At 39.7% G+C, this 20,177-nt stretch overlaps 1 protein-coding gene across 5 annotated transcripts in view; it reads left to right on the top strand.

Annotated features, from left to right (window-relative positions):
• The first annotated feature begins 428 nt into the window (after window positions 1-428).
• Window positions 429-20,177, top strand: part of ubr4 (ubiquitin protein ligase E3 component n-recognin 4) — a 46,424-nt gene continuing 26,675 nt past the window's right edge. For 2 of the 5 annotated variants that reach the window (XM_061074972.1, XM_061074971.1), the window contains exons 1-38: window positions 429-553; window positions 3,253-3,350; window positions 3,475-3,578; window positions 3,861-3,990; window positions 4,271-4,416; window positions 4,570-4,669; window positions 4,764-4,905; window positions 5,080-5,204; window positions 5,330-5,454; window positions 5,732-5,791; window positions 5,938-6,128; window positions 6,393-6,492; window positions 6,790-6,927; window positions 7,198-7,315; window positions 8,211-8,249; window positions 10,048-10,235; window positions 10,422-10,578; window positions 10,715-10,800; window positions 10,949-11,118; window positions 11,457-11,736; window positions 12,150-12,279; window positions 12,621-12,700; window positions 12,945-13,073; window positions 13,350-13,532; window positions 13,788-13,910; window positions 14,004-14,233; window positions 14,431-14,549; window positions 14,660-14,757; window positions 15,272-15,429; window positions 15,540-15,746; window positions 16,297-16,398; window positions 16,482-16,582; window positions 16,775-17,162; window positions 17,390-17,453; window positions 17,623-17,814; window positions 18,444-18,514; window positions 19,032-19,224; window positions 19,901-20,134. In XM_061074972.1, the coding sequence (XP_060930955.1) occupies window positions 429-553; window positions 3,253-3,350; window positions 3,475-3,578; window positions 3,861-3,990; window positions 4,271-4,416; window positions 4,570-4,669; window positions 4,764-4,905; window positions 5,080-5,204; window positions 5,330-5,454; window positions 5,732-5,791; window positions 5,938-6,128; window positions 6,393-6,492; window positions 6,790-6,927; window positions 7,198-7,315; window positions 8,211-8,249; window positions 10,048-10,235; window positions 10,422-10,578; window positions 10,715-10,800; window positions 10,949-11,118; window positions 11,457-11,736; window positions 12,150-12,279; window positions 12,621-12,700; window positions 12,945-13,073; window positions 13,350-13,532; window positions 13,788-13,910; window positions 14,004-14,233; window positions 14,431-14,549; window positions 14,660-14,757; window positions 15,272-15,429; window positions 15,540-15,746; window positions 16,297-16,398; window positions 16,482-16,582; window positions 16,775-17,162; window positions 17,390-17,453; window positions 17,623-17,814; window positions 18,444-18,514; window positions 19,032-19,224; window positions 19,901-20,134 (5,424 nt within the window). The remainder of the gene's footprint in view (window positions 554-3,252; window positions 3,351-3,474; window positions 3,579-3,860; window positions 3,991-4,270; window positions 4,417-4,569; window positions 4,670-4,763; window positions 4,906-5,079; window positions 5,205-5,329; window positions 5,455-5,731; window positions 5,792-5,937; window positions 6,129-6,392; window positions 6,493-6,789; window positions 6,928-7,197; window positions 7,316-8,210; window positions 8,250-10,047; window positions 10,236-10,421; window positions 10,579-10,714; window positions 10,801-10,948; window positions 11,119-11,456; window positions 11,737-12,149; window positions 12,280-12,620; window positions 12,701-12,944; window positions 13,074-13,349; window positions 13,533-13,787; window positions 13,911-14,003; window positions 14,234-14,430; window positions 14,550-14,659; window positions 14,758-15,271; window positions 15,430-15,539; window positions 15,747-16,296; window positions 16,399-16,481; window positions 16,583-16,774; window positions 17,163-17,389; window positions 17,454-17,622; window positions 17,815-18,443; window positions 18,515-19,031; window positions 19,225-19,900; window positions 20,135-20,177) is intronic. The other 3 variants (XM_061074974.1, XM_061074975.1, XM_061074973.1) reach the window with 3 other exon arrangements.

Genomic DNA, 20,177 nt, shown 5'->3' with positions numbered 1-20,177 from the left:
TTCATTCAACACTGCATAGTTGTACCGTTTGGTACAACTTTTATTTTAAGACAATTGACATTACTATTTCTGACAATTTCTGGTTCATGTGGTAACTATAATTCACCAGACTTAAATTAAATATTTTCAATCTGCTAAACATTCACTATTAATGTACAAATAGGTTTAATGCAATCAAACAACCATTTCCAATAGGAACGACAGCAAGGAATAAGTGACTTCTGTGAGCTGTAAGTGTAATTCGTGTATGGAAAGAGTAATTATTATTTTTGCAAACTAGGAACTGCACCATCTACAACCCTGGACTCTAATATCATTCGTTGGAGGCCCTCGAAGTTCCGTTTTTGCCCCCGACTCGAGAGCGCCCCCTGCGATTAACTCTCACAGCTTCCTCCTCCAGTGGCTGTTTTTTTCTACGGGAGTTCAAGATGGCGTCGAGCGACGGAGATGGGGAACCCGAATGGACAGCTGCAGTACGGCCGCTTCTATCGGCGTCGTACACCGCGTTTGAAGCCAAAGAGCTACCTCAGCTTGTTGGGTCTATAATCAACAGGTAACCAGTTACATGTCAGTGAAGCACCGGCCTCTGTTGGCTCGGATATCAGCCGTGGCCACCCAGATGTTAGCTGGCTGGCTAACTTGCTACCTTAGCTCAGGTAGTTGATTTCAATGGGAAAGAGCTACCCACTTAGCTAACTTTTACGGCTAGGAAGCTATCGCAGCTTAACTTGCACTGGCATCGAATTGGGTTTCCTGACGTCAGCTAAAATGCTAACGTCAGCTTACTGACTCCAAACGTTGAATAGTTTATGCTAATAATCTTACATGTGACGTTATTGCGATGTGAACCATATCTTTGTCGCATTGTAGCGTAAAGGAAATGTGCTTCATCATTAGCTAGCTAACACAAACAAGCGAACTGGTGGGCCTTCGTACCTACAGGACAACGCAGCGTGGAAATGGCCACAGTTGTGTTTGACCACGTCAGATAACTTAGCTGAATGTGATTCGGCTTGTGCACAGAGCTTGTCACATACTCGGGGCAGTTCCACATACTGTTGATGGGTGAGCTGGCTAACACCCAGTTAGCTTATCGTTATGTGTTGTGTGTGTGGTTGAGCTGGAAGAGGGCGGAGATCCTGCTCTCGCCACTCACTGTTGACGAGGTGGTGATGGGTCCCTGATGTAAATGTCGCTACGCCATTAAACGTTGGGCCATCGGTTAAATGGGAAACTCGACACTGGTGACCCATGTCAACCTGCTGCAGTGGCTGTTCCGCAGCAGGAAGGAGATGAGTGTTACAGGCAGGTAAACCTACAGCAGGGGACCTGTGAGGGACTTCTCTTGAGACTATGCAGTTTGTGCACATTTCGTCCTAGGTGATTATTAAGTAGCTTGATGTCAATGGGTCTGTGCGATGGCCAGGTTGTCACTTGACTCGGTTCAGTGGTTACATCAGCTGATCCGTCTGGCATCCAAGCGAAGAGGTTGCCACTGTGTGAATAAGTTTCGTTTTCCCGAGCAAACCTCAACCTGCCCACATGAGCACAACTGCTACTACTGCTGCTGTTGGTTTCTTTTTACAAGTTAAACAAGCAACCAGCAAGGATAAAAGATGTTGTGGTTGTTTGTGTGAGTTTTTAACGATCCTCACGTTAGTACTGCTTGAGTAAAAGTAGTAGTTTTATATGAGTCTCTTTAAAGTATTTTCATCACAAGGTCCTAGATCTTAATGAGTAGAAAAGGAAAAGTTCAACCTACACTAAAAGAAAACACCAAACGACATATTCTACTAATATCAGAATTAGTGGGCAGGTTTGATCAGTAATTTGATGTTTCCATAGGACAGAGTGATCTTTAACTTTGTTGACAAAGAAGTAGGCTTGTGTTGCTCAAGTTATAAATGATCAACCTACACATGAGGTTTTTATTGTTTTTATTCTGTGTATTATACATCATTGTTTGCTGTTTATTTTTTTTATTTAATGTTTATTTACACAGGACAGCTCTTGCCAAATTTGCAGTCTAAAAAAAAAGGTATCAATTAATTACATAACACATCAACAATTGACTGAACTTATATATAGCACTCAAGAAAAAATTAAGGTATTTCCAGATTTGAGAAATTGTATTGGTTAGAAGTTTATTTGAATATCACAGTATCATACAAAAGTACTACTTGGGAGCACGAGAAAATGGGTACTACAATAATAAAGACAGACAGCATGCAAACATGAAAACACAATATAAAATCGACACAATCTCACAACAAACAAGTTAAAGTTAAAACTCAATAGGAGCATATTTTTGTAAGGATATGGTGTTTGTGCAAAACTCAATTCATCAGGTTGATATTTAATATATTTACTAATAGCGAGGAAAAACACTGAAAGCTCTGACATCCAGGTTTTGATTGCACTGGAGGAAACGGCTGGCTTGTGACCTGAGTGATCTGGGGGGTTGATAAACTAGTAGCATGTCAGATATATAATCTGGAGCCTGACTATTCAGTGTTTTGTAGACCAGGAGCAAAACGGTCAAATGTATTCTTTAACTAAGAAGAAGGAAGTTGAGAAGATAGAGAACTGGCATTAAACTTTGATTAAACTGTATTCTTAGAAGGCTTAATTGAGAAGACCAGCAGGTCTGAGGTGTTATAGGCTTAATGTCCGTGTAGCATTTCCCCCTCGACTGTTTTCAAACTTCAGACCAAGAAGTTGAATGAAAGCGGATTGTTTTGTCGTTTCAGAAAGCAGAGTATTTTCACTGTAGTCATGTTTTTTTTTGGATTGTACAGTGAAGTAGTTTTGCACTGTTGGGCAGATTAATGTATTGGAGGCTGCAGAGAAAGGATTTATGCAGTGATCTTTTTTATTGTGCTTCGGCACTGTTACTTAAATTCTGTTTTCTCTTATTTGCTGTAACAAGTGAATTTCCCCATTGTGTGGATAAAATAAAGAAATCTAATCTAATCTAATACTTCTGCACGGAAGTACGCCTATATATGTAATTGCATATCCATTTAATGATGTGGAAGAACAGAAAACTTTTACTACAAAACATGAAACGATGGATTTTTTCTGTTGTCCTAATATGTATCATTATTTTGCATAACCGCATTGTGAAGACAGCCTCCGTAGTTCATGTCTGAAAATTGTTTTTTTTTATTGACACCATGATGTCTGTCTGTTCATTCTTTCTCATCTGTTGTGATCAGAAATCAATTGCTGATAATTGCTTTTCATTTGCAGTGAATCTGACATTCTTCACCATGACAAACAGTATGAGCCTTTCTACTCATCGTTCGTGGCACTCTCTGCACATTACATCACCACAGTATGTGGACAAAGTATGTATTTTTTCTCTCTTTTTTCTATGATGTCATAGATTTGAAATGACTACTTGGAGTCAGAGTATTTGAATGATGTAAGTAAAGTTTCAGTCAGTTAATTATTTTTGCTCTATCTCTTTAGTACCGAGAAATCAGTTGCTGTCGGTTGCTGCGGCGTGCAAAGTATTGATTGAGTTCTCATTGCTACGCTTGGAGAACCCAGATGAGGCATGTGCCGTATCACAGGTAAGACAAATCTGCCGTTTACAGTTTAGTTGTAGGATCTAGTCAGTGGATATAACTGCAAGTCACTTTTAACAAGGAAAAAATTGACATCATTCACATATAAATGCTGCTGAATTTGTCCAAGTAAGCTACATTGGCTCAATTCTTGGATTTTGAAATTTTAATTTCTTTACATTCTCTTGTTTTTTCCTGCTCATGTGTGCCGATTGTCTTTTTAGAAATGACATAGCATACTGCATAAACCCACCAATACAATAGAATAATACTGTTGTTTTTCCTCAGAAACACCTGATTCTTCTTATAAAAGGACTTTGCACTGGCTGCAGCAGACTAGATCGTACAGAGATCATAACTTTCACAGCTATGATGAAGTCTGCCAAGTTGCCTCAAACTGTCAAGACTCTTTCAGATGGTAAGTGTCCAATTAGAAATGTACCAAAGTTTATTAATATTACAGAATGTGGCACTGAATTTACTATTTTTGATTGTAGCTATACTCTGTATTTGTCTACATATTAATTGAAATAAATATTCTTAATTCTTTATCCACTTGTTTCAGATGTATTGATTTTTCAATGAATGTTGGTACTTACACTGGGTCTGATAAAAGACTGAATATTCCTACAGGCCTTTGTTCAAAACAATGAAAGTTTGAAACGTGATTCACAAAATTGTCATTGTTTATTCTCTAGTGGAAGATCAGAAGGAGACGCCCAGTGCTGTGAATCCAGAGCTTCGACACAAAGAAGTGCAAATGAACTTCTTCAATCAACTGACTTCAGTTTTTAACCCTGACCTTACGACCATCTTGGCCTCTCCATCAGCAGCACAAATGCAGGTAAGTGTTGTAGAACAGGCCTTTTAAATTAATAATTGATAGACAAAATGATTATATATAGATATATTAATTGGATGTGGTCTTCAGTGATATACACGTTCACATAATTTTCATCAATAGTTGTTGATTTTCTTAAACTCTCCCCAATCATAGGCTGAGAGTGATTGCGAAGACCAAACCACAGATCAGGCTCTTCAGGCCAAAATGAAAAATGCCTTTGTATCTCAGAATGTGTCAAGCTTACAGGAACTTGGTGAGTAGCAACTTCTTGCTTTATTTTTATGGAGTTTTTTCTTGTTTTTTTTGTTTTCTCTAATTACCCCCCCCCCCATGACTTGTATTTCAAGGTGGGTCTGAGAAGTTGTTGCGAGTGTGCCTCAATCTACCCTACTTTCTCCGCTACATCAACCGTTTCCAAGACGCTGTATCAGCCAACTCTTTCTTCATCATGCCTGCCACAGTGGCTGATGCCACTGCTGTCCGCAATGGGTATTTTTTTTTTTAATTACTAAGGTCACAATTTACAATACTGTATATTATTATACTGTTATTTATTTTTAAGGGGCAACATAATCTGTGTAAGTTTCTGCATGAGATAGCTAGTGTTAAAGTTTTTTCTTCCAGACATTCCTCTAACTTTTTATATTTAAAACCTTTGCCAAGATTTCATTCATTGGTGATCGACGTGACCATGGCTTTGGATACACTCTCCCTGCCAGTACTGGAGCCCCTGACACCAGGGAGATTAACAGATATGACCGTGCTGGCTTTGAGCTGTCTCTATGCTGGTAGGTTGTAACTCTCTGAGGTTAAATAAAATGGCTGGGTTCCCTCCATTAACAACTCAAAAAGACCATTTAACACTGTTGAAAGTCAAATTAGTCAATATAAAAACTATCTTGTACCCATTCAGGTGTGAGTGTGGCTACTTGCATGGCCATTCTGCAGGTAGGAAGTGGCTTGCAGCTTCGATCTGCCTCCACTGGGACTAAAGAGGAGGACTATGAAAATGACGCAGCAACAATTGTCCAGAAATGTGTGAGTATTCCGAGTACAACATTCTCAATGTTTGGTCATATGCTAAGTATAACCTATGATCACCTTTGCCAGTTTTATGCAAACTGCTTTTTACACAGGTATTATTTACTGATATCAAACTGTCAGAGAATTGTGTAAATGGGGGAACTTAGTTGTTTCCTAAAAATGTCTAAACAGGTTTTGTATAACTGCATGTAAGTGATTCTTAACATGCATACCAAGACCAATTCTAGCACATTTAAAATATTAACAAGTACAACATTTGTGTTTGCAACAGCTGGAGATTTATGAAATGATTGGACAAGCTATCAGTCACTCCCGCAGAGCTGGAGGAGAGGTGAGTTCCAGGATTATACTAGAATAGAAGACTAATATTATATCCGTACCTTTTCATTTCTATTGACTGTGGCAATTTATAGATCTTCAATTCAGTTTCAATTTTTTATTGATTCATTTTCTTTTTTTACTTGTTTGTTTATACAGCACTATCAGAACTTCCAGCTGCTTGGAGCCTGGTGCCTTTTAAACAGCCTGTACCTGATTCTTAACCTGAGCCCGACTGCCCTGGCTGATAAAGGGAAGGAGAAAGATCCTCTGGCTGCCCTGCGTGTCCGGGATATTGCTGCTCGCTCCAAGGATGGCGCGGGATCGCCTAAACTTGGTCCCGCGAAAGGGTAATTTCCAGTTAATGTGAAATTAATAAATATGATCTTTCTATGCTGTTTTTGTATAAATGAAGCCTCTAAAAGGCCTTCATTTTGTACAGAGCCCTTGTATCTGGCAGCAAAGTATTATATTTAAAATAAGACTATTCTAGGTAAAGAAGCTCATTTGCTATTTAAAAGCACCATTTGGTTATTTCAGACATATCATATTTTACATTTGGCTTTTGAAAATTGATCTGTGTGTTTTTTGTAATTTCCTTTTTTTCTTTCAAGACACCAAGGGTTTGGAGTTCTGTCTGTTATCCTGGCCAATCACGCCATCAGTCTTTTGACTTCGCTTTTCCAGGATCTGCAAGTTGAGGCTCTCCAACGGGTAAGTGATGCATTTATGTACTTTGTTTAATAATTTACATTCTCTTTTATAAAAATTTAAAAAATCAATTATTCTACCACATTTTTCTTAATAATGTTATTGTGGCCAATATCCATTAAAGCACAATGGTGACTTTTGACCACTATTTTAGAGATTGTTTTGACATAGATTGACATAAAACCTCTTCTGTTGGGGACAATGTGCTTTTAGATTTGTGTAAGGAAAAAGCCTAGGATGAATTTAGTATTCCTTGATCCCGTGTTTCTTATTCCAATCCCTCCATCCCTCTACCTGCAGGGTTGGGCGAGTGACGGGCCACCAGCTGAGCTCAACATCATGGCACAGAGCACTTCCATCCAGAGAGTCCAAAGGCTCATCGACTCTGTGCCTCTGACCAATCTACTCTTCACCCTTCTTTCCACTTCATACAAAAAGGTCCTATCATTTATATCCACATATCTGTATTAAGTGTAATAATGTAATGTTTTAATATTCATGTACAGTGTTAAAGTGAGATTTGAATTAACACAGGTTACATAAAGTGCAACACAAAATGGATAACAGATGATTAATGGGCTGTGTTTATTCTCTACATTCAGTTTTTCTAACAAAGGGGTGGTAGACTGACAAACATGTGAAAAGGTGAATGAAAGATTGCGATGTGTGATCATCTTTTAAGACTGCTGTTGTCTTTGCTGCTCTCAGGCCTGTGTTCTCCAGCGACAGAGGAAGGGTTCAGTCAGCAGCGATGCCAGCGCCTCAACAGATTCAAACACCTACTATGAGGATGATTTCAGCAGTACAGAGGAGGATAGCAGTCAAGGTACTTTCTCCCTCTAGATTTGAGCTATAACACCACCACTTCAGAAAGCTCCCTTGAAATTGAAAGTTCATGCTAACACATGCACCCACATAGCAGCATTAGGTTGGTCAGTTTAACTTGAATCATATGTGTAGGAACTGATAAAATAAGAAACGCTGCACCTTTTTTCTAAACAGCATTGATAATATGATGACTCACACACTTGACAAATTGCGAGTTTGTCTCAGCTGTCAATCATTACATTTAAAACCAAAGATAAATGGAGACATGGACACTTGAACAAACACCAGTTTGATAAGAATTACCTAAAATGACAGGAACCATCCTGAAGAAAAATGTTTTTGACGTGTATGTTGACATTTTACTTTTTTGACTAGACCTGATTTTGCCCATGTCCCATCCACTAACATGGAGGATGTGACATTTTTGACCCATCTTGCAGCCACCCACTATGGGGCTGTACTTTTGGGGAGCTGTCATGCCTTGCATCTTTATACACAGTGTATGATTACATCTAGAAGTTTTATATAATAGACTATTAAATGAAGGTAAAAGCACAATATGATCCAGTCAAAACTTTGTTTTCATCACTCAATGCCTAACCTGACCAGGAAGCCAGTATCCAAACAGCACTGTATCATGCCTTCAAGGTGCCTCAGTTTTCAGTGTGGCTGCAGTTGCTGTATACAGTCATGTGTGTGTTTGATCTCCAAGGTAGCGTCAGTGTTGAGCTGTATCGGTAAGGTGGTGAAATGCTGTCAGTGGATCAGTCAGTCAGGTTATGGCAGCTGGGAGAAGGGTAAACATGTTCTCATGCACGCAGATGAGTAAGTAACTTTGTTTGTCCCCCATCACATGATGACAGTGTAGTTGACAGTGTCTACTATTTCACCAGAGAGAAGACAGGAGAAGACAAGTGCAGCTTGTGTTTCAGGTCAGCAGATTTCTGTCCTCAGGTCAAAGACTTGGTGTCCACTTCACTGTCCTAGATTCATTTTGTTATTGTTTGTCTCACAATATAGGCTTTGAGCTGTGGTCCTAATAGCTTAGAAAATGAAAGAGCCACAGGTGAAAAAGGCTTTGTCAAAAAAGCTCCTACTCTAAATCATGCCTTGGGTTGTAATTGACTTGAACTAAATTTAAATTCTTTCTGTCGAAGAGGTTCAGCTGTGGCTCAGCGTGGGTCAAAGGATCATACCAGTGGTGTTGACATGTGGGTGCTCATAGTCTTTACAAGCATTAATATCTTTAAAAAGAGATGGCAGGCTGCAGAATAGAAAGTCACTGATGACCAACATTTGCAGTAATCAACAAAATGTTCTCATGATATTTTGAGTATAAGATTTCCCAGATGTCCCTGCCTCATCTTGGAGTTGTTCTCTATAGTCATTGCAAATAAACTACCATCAGACATGAGGACCATGAATATTAATGATCTCAACATGATCTTTCTGCAGATGTTTTATTGCAGACCTCAATAACAGATATCTGATCATTTCCTGAAGCCAAAAATACTGAAGCACCTACATGGAAACATTGGTATTATTCTTAAATACAACAAATTCAACTTTTACTTGTAAACTATGGGCTTAAACACACTATGCTACGTCTTGCTGTCACCTTGATAGTTATATTTGTATGTTGCATGCAAATGTGAATATCAACCTAAAGTGATATTCTTATAAAACTTAATAACTGTTTCTTGTTTTTGAATTAATTTGTGTACATTCTTCAACTGACAACGCCTGCAGTCAAATGCTTTTCTGGTCTAATCATAATGTTGGTTAAGTATTTCATTGATTCATATCCATTAAATTGAAATGGTAGCCACCACCCTTGAGGATGAGCTTGATCTGAGGGTCTGAACCCTCAGATCAAGCAACCTGAACCTGGTCGGCTATTTGGGTGGCAAAGGAAGGCTGGGACCTTGCAGGACCAAAAGCTGGCTGTGAGGAGTAGCTTATATAATGCAATATCTATGACAAGGAAAGACCTAGGGCTGGTGAGGAGGTCAGGCATGATCTATTTTTGACTTGACCTGTTCATAGAGAGATGGATAGAGAGACAGATGGGGAGATAGAGAGATTAAGAGATGGATATAGAGACAGTTAGATGGGGAGATGGACAGAGAGATACACAGATGGATACATGCATAGATATTCACTCACTAACTCTTACTTACATACTTACTTACTTTATTTATTGATCCAGAGGGAAATTCTAGACAGATACTTGATCTTATTGGTACTTTGAGCCTAGGGACATTATATCTCCCCACTCATTTTCAGCCGCACAAGGTGTAAGCTGTCACAGTGATTGAAAACACACCTTTGGATGTGTCTCACATTTCAGTGTAAATTCTTGAATTCTGTTGGAGCTGCACAGTACAAAAACACTGAGTGCCCATATTAATGATTTTTATGGCATTCTCGGTTAAAACAATAAGAAGTTGATTTCTTCTCAGAAAATTAGTCACAAGATGAAATCGGTTGTATTTACCCATAAGTGGATATTCACCAACAAAACATCTGTTTACGTTCACTCTTTTACTGCAGTGTTTGCCTCTTGTCCACCACCTGCACTGTGTTGTAGGTGTCATGAACTTGTTTGAAGCTTTTTACATTTTGCCTGTTTGATGACACCGCTACCACGCCACACATATCTTGTTAGTCTTTGCCAGTTTCTCATCTCCACTCTAAGAAATTAGTCTTATTTCGACTCTCTTGTTATAGATGATGACAGTGAACCCATCTTGGGACTTTGGTTTGAAGAGACAATTTCACCCACCAAAGACAAAGTAGCTCCCCCACCGCCGCCTCCACCCCCACCACTGGAGATCTCTCCCAGACTGAAGAGCCCCAGCAAGCAGAATCCCAGTGAGAATGGCAACATCTTAGCTGGGCGTAAAGACCCAGAGCTGGTGAGCACTCATTTGTGTGCATCTGACAATATACTGAATTAATCTTCTGCAAGTCCATATTAAACAGTACACATATTATTATTTTGTTATGCTAGCATACCTGTCATTAGAAACGGCTTATCCAGGTATTGATATTTAAATATGTGACCGCACTAGCAACCCCTATTTGTTTGTTTGTTCTTGTAGTTCCTCAGTTTGGCCTCCAGCATTTTGAACTTCATCACCACCTCGATGCTCAAGTCCAGGAACAACTTCATCCGCAACTACCTGAGTGTGTCTCTTACAGAGCAGCACATGGCTACACTAGCCAGCATCATCAAAGACGTGGACAAAGATGTCAAAGGTACAACTGAAGAAAAATCACAGATCATACAAATGATAACAAATCTTTACCCTAAATCCCCCCCCTGGTCTTGTAGCCAGTGATTGCTGTACCCCATGCACTCCACTAGGTCTAATGCATGTTTTTTTATATACAGGCTCCTCAGATGAAGTGTTTTCTTTAGCACTGTATCACTTCAACCACACTCTGGTGACATCAGATCTTCCATCCCCTGCCTTGCAGGTAAGAGGAATACCAAGTTATTTACCAATCACTTGACAGAAAAAGATACTCTTGACCAAACTTGTCTACAATGAAATACACTGTAGTAATAATGAGAAATCGTTATTCAGTGCGGGCATTTTATTATTGTACCTCTTGTCCTTCCCAGAGCACTCTTCTCCAGCAGTTGGGTGTTGCACCATTTTCGGAGGGTCCCTGGCCTCTGTACATTCATCCACAATCATTATCAGTCCTCTCCAGACTTGTACTCATATGGCAGCACAAAGCCAGTTTGCAAGGGGAACCAGATGTGCCTGAATGTATGAAAGTCTGGGAAAGGTATGGCAACCATCGTGTCTGGCTGTTATGTGCCGTGGTTTCTATTCAATTAGTTTTGTTGCTAACTTCTCGAGCTGTTTTTACTTTTTGTACCAATAAGTTCATTAAATAACTTGAGCTCATAGACAATGCACTGCTTCACTTTGACATCCAGGTTAAGTTACAAGACTTTAGGCTTAAGTGTGAAATGGCATTTTCTGTGAACTACCAGTGAGCTATAGCTTGTAAAACCACACCTGATTTCTAATACTGTGTAGACTATGTATTACTTAAAGAATGTCCTATCTAACACTCAAATTCTTTCTCCTTTATGCTACATTTAACTTTTCTGTCGTCAGGTTTTTGGGAACATTGAAGCAACATACCATCCAGGGTTCAGTTCAGGGTGAAGACGACCTTAATGTGGAGCACCTCCAGCTCCTTCTGCTCCTTTTCCATAATCTGTCGGAGCGCGGGCGGCGGTCGGTCCTTACCCAGGTCACCCAGGCCATCACTGAGGTGGCACAGGGCAGAGAGTCTCAACTGAAGGCTGTGCCCCTCAACCTGGCGCGCCTGCTGCTGGTCTTTGACTACCTGCTGCGCCATTACTCCAAGGCTCCAGTGTACCTTTTCGAACAGGTTCATGCTCATTTTCTATATGTCAACGTCTTGTCCTGATAGTAAATTGCACAGATAATGCTTGGATGTATGTATTCGATAGGTATATTTGTGATTAGATTTTTTTAGCTTAAACAGGTAAAATACCACCCAGAAAATACACTTATTCAATAATTAACTAAGCCATAGCATACTCAAAGTACCTTTCTGGACATTTGGCTTCAAAATAGTTATATTCTTAGTAAGTTGCTTTGGCTAAGCTTCTGTTTTCACCTCTTGATGGGAACACAGAGTCAGATCTGTGGTGTCCAGATTTGATAAATTGTTGTTTTGAGTGCTTTTGGTTAAACTAGTCACAATATGTCACCCAAAAGTTTGTTTGTAGGACTATGATGACGGGAAATTTTGCTTCTCTTCTCCATGAATATTTTTAGGTGCAGTACAACCTCCTCACTCCACCATCCACTGGGCCTAGTTCCATTCATGACGGCAAACGCAGCAGTCTCCCACTTTACTATGGGTTCAAAGAGGTGGAGGAGAACTGGGCTAAACATTGTTCAGGAGGTAAAACCATTGAAGGAATTTTACTTTTTTAGTTACTGGCAGGAAGATGTCACCATCTACAAAAACTCAGAAGCTACTTTGGCCAGTTTACCTTGCTACATTAAAAAAAAAAAAAAAAAAGTATTATCTGAGTGCTGGTTGTCTACCCACCAACTGGTAGAATAGAAAAACTGAATTAGCCATAGCGATTGCCAGTATTTACATGGCTAGCACATACTCTCGTACCCAAACTTATTTTCATGCTGTCTGTGATCTAACTACTTATCTGTGAAGAGGGTTCTGGTGTTTGTATTGGTGTTAGATGAGAAAATAACATTTTCATGTATTTAATCAATATTTAGATTCAAATGGCCAGCCCAAATTCTACTGCGTTCTGTCCCCTGAGGCGTCTGAAGATGATATCAGCAGACTAGATGGCAAGGTAAGAACTTTGTTATGGTATTTGTGTTTACATACTTGTAAAGTAAAGTTTCATTCAATAGCAAGAAAATACACAATGCAGGCACAAAATGCATGATTAATCAGAATGAAGAAAGTATCTGTGTATGGCAACAGGGTGGGAAGCAACAATTGTTTAATTGCTTAAATACACACTGTGAGCATCATATATAAATTTAAAATCTATCCCTTTTCCTCACTGTGTTCTAACTCCATCATTTTCAAAGGTCTTTCCAAAGCTGTTCGGTGGAGCAGTAAAATATGAAGAACTGTATGGGTGGCTGGTCTCACTCCTGGCAGCAGGGTCCCAGTTTGATACAGCCAGAAGACAGGAGAACAAACCCATCTCTCCTATGGTAAGAACAAACCACTAACTGTGCCAACAGTTTAAACAAGTAGATAAGCTGGAAAAAGCTGGAATCACAGTTTTGTCCAAACTGGTATAAACAGATTTAATGAGCCAATCCCAGTTTCACTGTACCGTGTGTACTTAGACTTACATGGCTAAATCTTTGAGACAAGCATTTGCTACTTATTGTTTATTAATTGAAGCTGAACGGCAGCAGACTTCAGCTCTGACAGCAGCTAAGTGCGGTTTGTTTAACAGTGTACGTTGATATTACTCATCACAGGAGGCCTGCTCCCTTCAGTACTACTTCCTAGTGCTGTGGAGGATCCTGGGGGTTTTACCTCCCTCAAAAGCCTACATGGAGCAGCTAAAGTCTGGGTGCAGCGATCCCAGTGAGAGTGACATCCTACATACACTGCGATGGTCCTCACGTCTCCGAGTATCTACCTACGTGAACTGGATCAAGGTCTGTTGACAGCTGAAAGTACTGCAAAATATTATTTTACCTTGTTTCATGGCCAGTTTCATGATATTAACTTTTTTTTTTTTTTAAATAAATTTGTTGAAACTGGATGGGATTAATATTATCATTTTTGAATCTGTGATTACAAATCTACACCATCCTGTACGCCTGTCCTCTGTCCTCTTCATGTTATGTGTTTAATCCTCTTTCATAGGAGTTCATTTTGATGTCTGACTATATCTATGCCATCATTCACAGGAACACTTGGTGAAGCAGGGAATGAAAGCAGACCAAGCAGCCTCACTAGTTGAGATGACATCTGCTAAGTGCAGTACCGTTAAATATGATGTGGAGCTAGCAGAAGAATACATTGCCAGACAGGTAATGAATACAATGTAGTTACTGATGTGTGTCAACTGTTCTTCAAAGTTTTGAATTTCTTTATCAGTCTTTGACGACTTTATTCCATTGCAGATTTCCACTTTCTCCAGTGTAGACCCGAACTCCATTCTTCCACTTAATCAGTTACCCTCTCTACAAGCCATCTATACACTGGATGCTGTCATCTCTAAAGTCCAGGTTTCCTTAGATGAACATATGTCCAAGGTTGCCACTGAAGCAGATACCAACAAGTCTACTGAGATCACAAAGAACCTGTTGCCTGCCACGCTACAGCTCACTGACGTTTACACGGCCTTCACAAGGTGAGAATGACTTTAATTCTGAAAAAGTCTTTATTTTCGCCACAATTTTAAATCCAGTAAGCGACTAAAAGTGTATTAATCATTTTATTTCAAAGAGTTAAACCTTTAAACTTAAAACATCTGTTTTTGAAAAGTAAGGAAATCATCCATCTGTTTTGAAATCTCTTGTCCTAATTGAATAATCAAACCATGTCCAGGTCTTACCTGCTGATGAACATCCCAGAGGAAGGGGAGAACAAGCTGACGGATGCAAAGCTCCAAGGTTATGCTGCAGTTCTGTCTATTGGCTCTACTCGCTGCAAAGCCAACATTCTGGGTATGTGGAAGAATCACTCAAGAATAAATTAGTTGAACGTAACATAAGCTTTCACAACTTTCCCGTAAACTCACTGTTTTTAACTGAACTATTCAAATGAAACTTTACAGGTCAGAGCATTATGCAGAACTTGCCAACAGCAGTCCAGACAATATGCGAGACTTGGAACAACATCCACACCAATGAGTTCCCCAACATTGGCTCATGGGTAGGTGACTGAAGATGATGCTTCTAGCTTTGCTACTAACTTCTTCCATCTTTGTTAACACCTTAATATAGGAAATAGTCAATTTACCCACTATTTATTTTACCCTGCATTTAAAATATAAATAAGGAGGTATTAAGCCATGCAAAATTCATTAGTCTTGAAGCATGATGCATTTAACGTTTATGTACCACTCAATCCTATTTTAATCCTCTGACAATCCTCTGAAAAGATGCCCACAAAATGCTGAATCTTCACAATAGGCTATTGGCTCTGGCTAATTCATGCTCTGATTACTTGTGTTCTTTCAATATTTTTGTGTTTGTCATTTTATTTATTTATTCATTTATTTAATTCAATATCTAATTTATTTCAGATCAAGTTGAATTTAATATTGTATGTTCATTTTGAATTTCAGTGAGCTATTAAATACCGTAAAGCATCTAATAGAAATCAAGATAATAGTAATTATATCAGCATTCGTTAGAGTAATAATCTGGGGTGTTCTCTTTCTCAGCGAAATGCATTTGCCAATGATACCATTCCATCGGAGAGTTACATCAGTGCTATCCAAGCAGCTCACCTGGGCACACTGAGTTGTCAGTCCTTGCCTCTGGCCTCTTCTCTTAAACACATCTTACTCTCGCTGGTTCGTCTCACTGGGGACCTCATTGTGTAAGTGTTTGTCCATTCTCGTTTGAAATCAGAACCCTTTAACATATAACAAATACCATGTGATGAATGAATTTAATTGACTTGATTTTGCTGCATGTTTGTCTCCCCAGCACCGAGGAGCTGAATCCATCGCAGGCTGTGCGCAGTCTGCTGCCCCTCCTCCTGGAGAGCAGCACAGAGAGTGTGGCTGAGATTAGTAGCACATCACTGGAGCGCATCCTCGGCCCAGCGGAGTCAGACGCCTTTTTAGCTCGCATCTATGAGCGTTTGGTGACTGGGTGTTACAACATCATTGCCATTCACTCAGACCCTAGCAGGTATAGCTTGTTAAACCTGAATTTAAGTACTAGTGTGTAGGATTGAGGGGGGTTTGGGCAGAAATTGAATATAATGTCTGTAATTATCAATTCTAATCGACTGAACCTAAGAGTTATTGTGTTTGTTAGTTTAGAATGCATCCTGTACTGTATGTACATATGTAGCGTGTCCTTCCTCATAGAGTCCGCCATGTTACACCTTCAAGTTTCCACTGTAGCCTACAACAAGCAAACACAACACTGGCTCTTAGGTCTTTCACATTTTTATGTTGCCTTAAGGCCACTGTAGGTCCTACATGCATGAAAGGGTGAGGGGTATTCACCTGTCTGCGTTCTGCAATCAACCACTAGATGCTACATCCTACACACTGTTCTTTCAAACAACACATTTGTAATGATAAACATTGAATCATAACTCTTTGTTGTCTGATACTGGTGATGGAGGTGACTGTAAGCACTGAGAATAATTCATCATTGTGTGGCTCTTTGTACCTTTTTGCTCACTTTTTTTCTTTACATGCTTCTAAATTTATTGTTTGTGTTTTCCTAGTGGTTTGGATGAGTCTGTTCTAGAGGAATGCCTTCAGTATCTTGAAAAACAGCTTGAGAGCAGTCAAGTCCGCAAGGCCATGGAAGAGTTCTTCTCATTCAGGTATCTGCTCATCTGATAATTCATGAAGCTTTATTACACATTTATACATGTACCATAATAACTCTGTGCTTTTATTTTTTCAGTGGTGAGCTCGTCCAGATTATGATGGCAACAGCCAATGAAAGCCTGTCAGCGAAGTTCTGCAACAGGGTGCTAAAGTTCTTCACCAAGCTTTTCCAGCTCAGTAAGTCTACTGTCGTCAAGTAATTTTAATCGAGAAAAGTACTCAAAAGGCTTGTGTTGATGGTAGAAAGAAATGGGGGTGGTATCCAACACACATTTAAATTGTTTTGTCAGAAATCATGACATCTGCAACGTGCAGATGCATTGGATGTCTCTTTAAACCTAAATCTCATGATCATGCTGTCGTTTCCAGCGGAGAAGAGCCCAAACCCCAGCCTGTTGTGTCTGTGTGGCTCCCTGGCCCAGCTGGCCTGTGTGGAGCCCTCTCGTCTGCAGGCCTGGCTGACACGCATGACGGCTGCGCCACCAAAAGACTCAGAGCAACTGGAAATAGTGCAGGAAAACCGACAGCTTCTGCAAGTGCTCACCACTCATATTGTACGCGACAACAGCCAGGTGGGAGAGGGAGTGTGCACCGTCCTCCTCAGCACGCTCATTCCCATGGCAACAGACATGCTGGCCCATGGAGATGGTACAGGCTTTCCCGAGCTCATGGTCATAATGGCCACTCTTGCCAGTGCTGGACAGGGGGCCGGCCACCTGCAACTACACAGGGCAGCTATCGACTGGCTGACCAGATGGTAAGAAATCCCTTTCACAGACACCCAGATTGAATTTACATCAGGGGACTGCCTGCTTATTTTCAGCATCAGTAATCAATTTTAAATCACCAGAAAAATTGCATGGTAATAGGACATAATGGATGGTCTTTTGCATTAATTGACCTTACTCCTTAACCTTGATCATGAAGAGTTAGTATTTAGATTTTCAAATATATATATTAACATTTCTTTATGTTTCTCTGTAGCAAAAAGTATTTGACACAGAAGAATGTGGTGGAAAAAGTGAGCACAAACGTGTCCCAAGGAAAGGTACGTTTTTACAGTTATTAGTATATTGCACCCCTTTATAAATATTTGTATCTCCATCCAGGTGTAGTGGTGTTTAAAAACTTAATTGTTTTCCTTTCAACTTATCTGAATGGAGGCTTTAGCTTTTTCTCCATCTCTGTCTTGATTTGAACCTGTGCCTTTATTTCAGCACGCAAGCATGCTGGAGTGCTCATGCCATATCATCTCCTATCTGGCTGATGTGATGAATGCCTTGCGTCAGAGCAGTGGACAAGGCACCTCAGCACTGCTGATGGAGGGAGAAGAGAAGGCCATGGAAGTGGACTCAGACTGGGTGGAGGAGCTTGCAGTGGAGGAGGATGATTCCCAGGCAGAGGACTCTGTGAGAATTCATCTGTTTAAATCTATCCTCCTCAAACAGGGTCATGATTTATATATTTGCAGTAAAGAATAAATAATATTTATTAAGACTACTACAGAGAAAACATTTATGCAGGGTTGGCCAAGTTTGCTCTTTGTAATTCCAAAATTTCGTTTAGAATAGAAAAATGTTGTACCACTTGTCTGAGAAAACATATTTAGTAGTAATTTCTATGCAGTGGTGCACAGTATGTTTTGGCTCTTAGTGTTGCTCAGGGACATTGCCCAGTAAAGAAAAAATTACAAGACAATGACAAGACATTCAGATGCCAGGAATTCTCTCCTACTTTAAAAGAAAATGTTAAGTAAAATGATTTTAATTGGTTGATACATTGTAAGGAAGCAACTCGGTGGCTTAGTTCTTATTAGATAATCTGCAGATTTGTTTATTTCTTCACATACAAAAAACGGTCTTTGAGAATATCCAATCAGCTCTGTTCATAGAGAGACTGAATAGCTTAACAGCATGACATGATATAGGTATAAATCCCCTTGATTTTCTCTCAAAGCATTTTTGTTGGCTTGACTCCATTTCTTCCATCTATTGTCAAATACAACCTTCACTTTAACATGTTTGTCATTGTTTGACAGGATGAAGACTCCTTGTGCAACAAACTCTGCACCTTCACCATCACTCAGAAGGAGTTCATGAACCAGCACTGGTAAAAACAAAAGAGAACTTGGTTGTTTCCTGTGATTTCAGTTTCAATCTTGAATGAGATCATAGGTCATTTTTGTCTTCCTAAACGTTTGCAAATTAAGCAATGGTAATTGGTCTTTAGGTATAATTTAGAAAAATAAAATCAAAAAAGTTGACATTTGTTAAATCAGTGGAAACATGATTGAGCCACAGAATTTTGAAAGTGAAGAAACGACACACAAAATATTACTAATTTGTGATATGGATGAGTATGGAGTAAGTGACAGGAAGATGTAATCTATAATCAAAACCTAACATGTGAGCAGCACATTTTAAGGACTTGTTAGATGTACTCGTGTTGATTTTGTCTACATCTGTCATGTACATACACAAAGGAGCTTAAGATGTGGGCATGACAGTCATTTTTGTTTCCTGGTATATGTGCTTCAAGACTTTATATAGAAAGAGACTGCAAATGACATTCCGTACCAAAACCGACATATTATACACAGCCTGCCATGTTCCTTTTCATTCTGCAGGTACCACTGTCACACCTGTAAGATGGTGGATGGGGTAGGTGTGTGCACAGTGTGCGCCAAGGTCTGTCACAAAGACCATGAGATCTCCTATGCCAAATATGGCTCTTTCTTCTGTGACTGCGGTGCCAAAGAGGATGGCAGCTGCCAGGTGAGACCGAATACCTCAGGTCATCATGGGAAGAGAACAACAGCGGTAACTTTGGCTTGCAAGTCATTCCCCCATTGACTTCCATCCAGTCATTTCATTTGATCAGGGTCATAGCTAGCCCACACATGTGGCCAGAAATCATATTACAAGTTTATGTTGTCAATGTTTTGTGTAAAGAAAAGGCAAGCTTTCCTAGTTAATGTTAAATGAGAGATCTCTGAATGTGCATGTGATTAGGAACAACCCATCAACTACATTTAACCTTCAGTTTAGTCTGATAAGATGTATGTTGCATTTTGCATCTTTTTTTGTGTTTGTGATTGCAACATTTTCTTCTGTCATAATAGCGTGGTTCACCTTTTGTAAATCAGAACTATCCCATAAGGGCATAATGAAGTAAATTGTATTGATATTCAGAAAATACCTAGTTAATAATTGTTCCAGTGCTACCAAGGCTTTGTGATTTTAGTTTTCCTGTGAAAGCAGTTTAGATAAAATGTGTCTCCATGCAACAGAATCTTAGTAACAATCTTTATAACTTTAGACTCTGTATTGTGGAGAAGCTAGTGAAAACTTAATCAAGTAATTCTAATTGTAAATATGCTAAACAATGATGATCCTATAATGTGAATATTATTATATAATAAAATAATATTCATCATTGCGTGTATGGAAAATGTTGCTCTTCTCACTTCTCTACTTTGTGTTGTAACATCTACAGGCTTTGGTTAAACGCAGCCCCAGCAGTGGCATGAGCTCCACTCTCAAAGAGTCTTCTGCGTTCCAGAGCGAACTGCGTATGCCGGAGAGCGCTATCCGCCACCAGAATGCTTCACCTTCCGACAAGGGCAAGGTCACCATCTGCGACGGAAAACCTGGTGATGAGGACAGACCTAAAAAGAGCAGTGTTTGCAAAAGCATTGAGGGCTGTCAGGAAGAGTTGCTAGCACAAGTGGTGAGAGAAGATGTTTTTCTTCTCTGGGTTCATTTCTGTTTCA

The sequence above is a fragment of the Limanda limanda genome, chromosome 7 (genome assembly GCF_963576545.1).
Source record: "Limanda limanda chromosome 7, fLimLim1.1, whole genome shotgun sequence".
NCBI classification, from domain to species: Eukaryota; Metazoa; Chordata; class Actinopteri; order Pleuronectiformes; family Pleuronectidae; genus Limanda; species Limanda limanda.
Note: the sequence above shows the minus strand (reverse complement) of the source record. Positions and strands in the feature narration are given on the sequence as shown.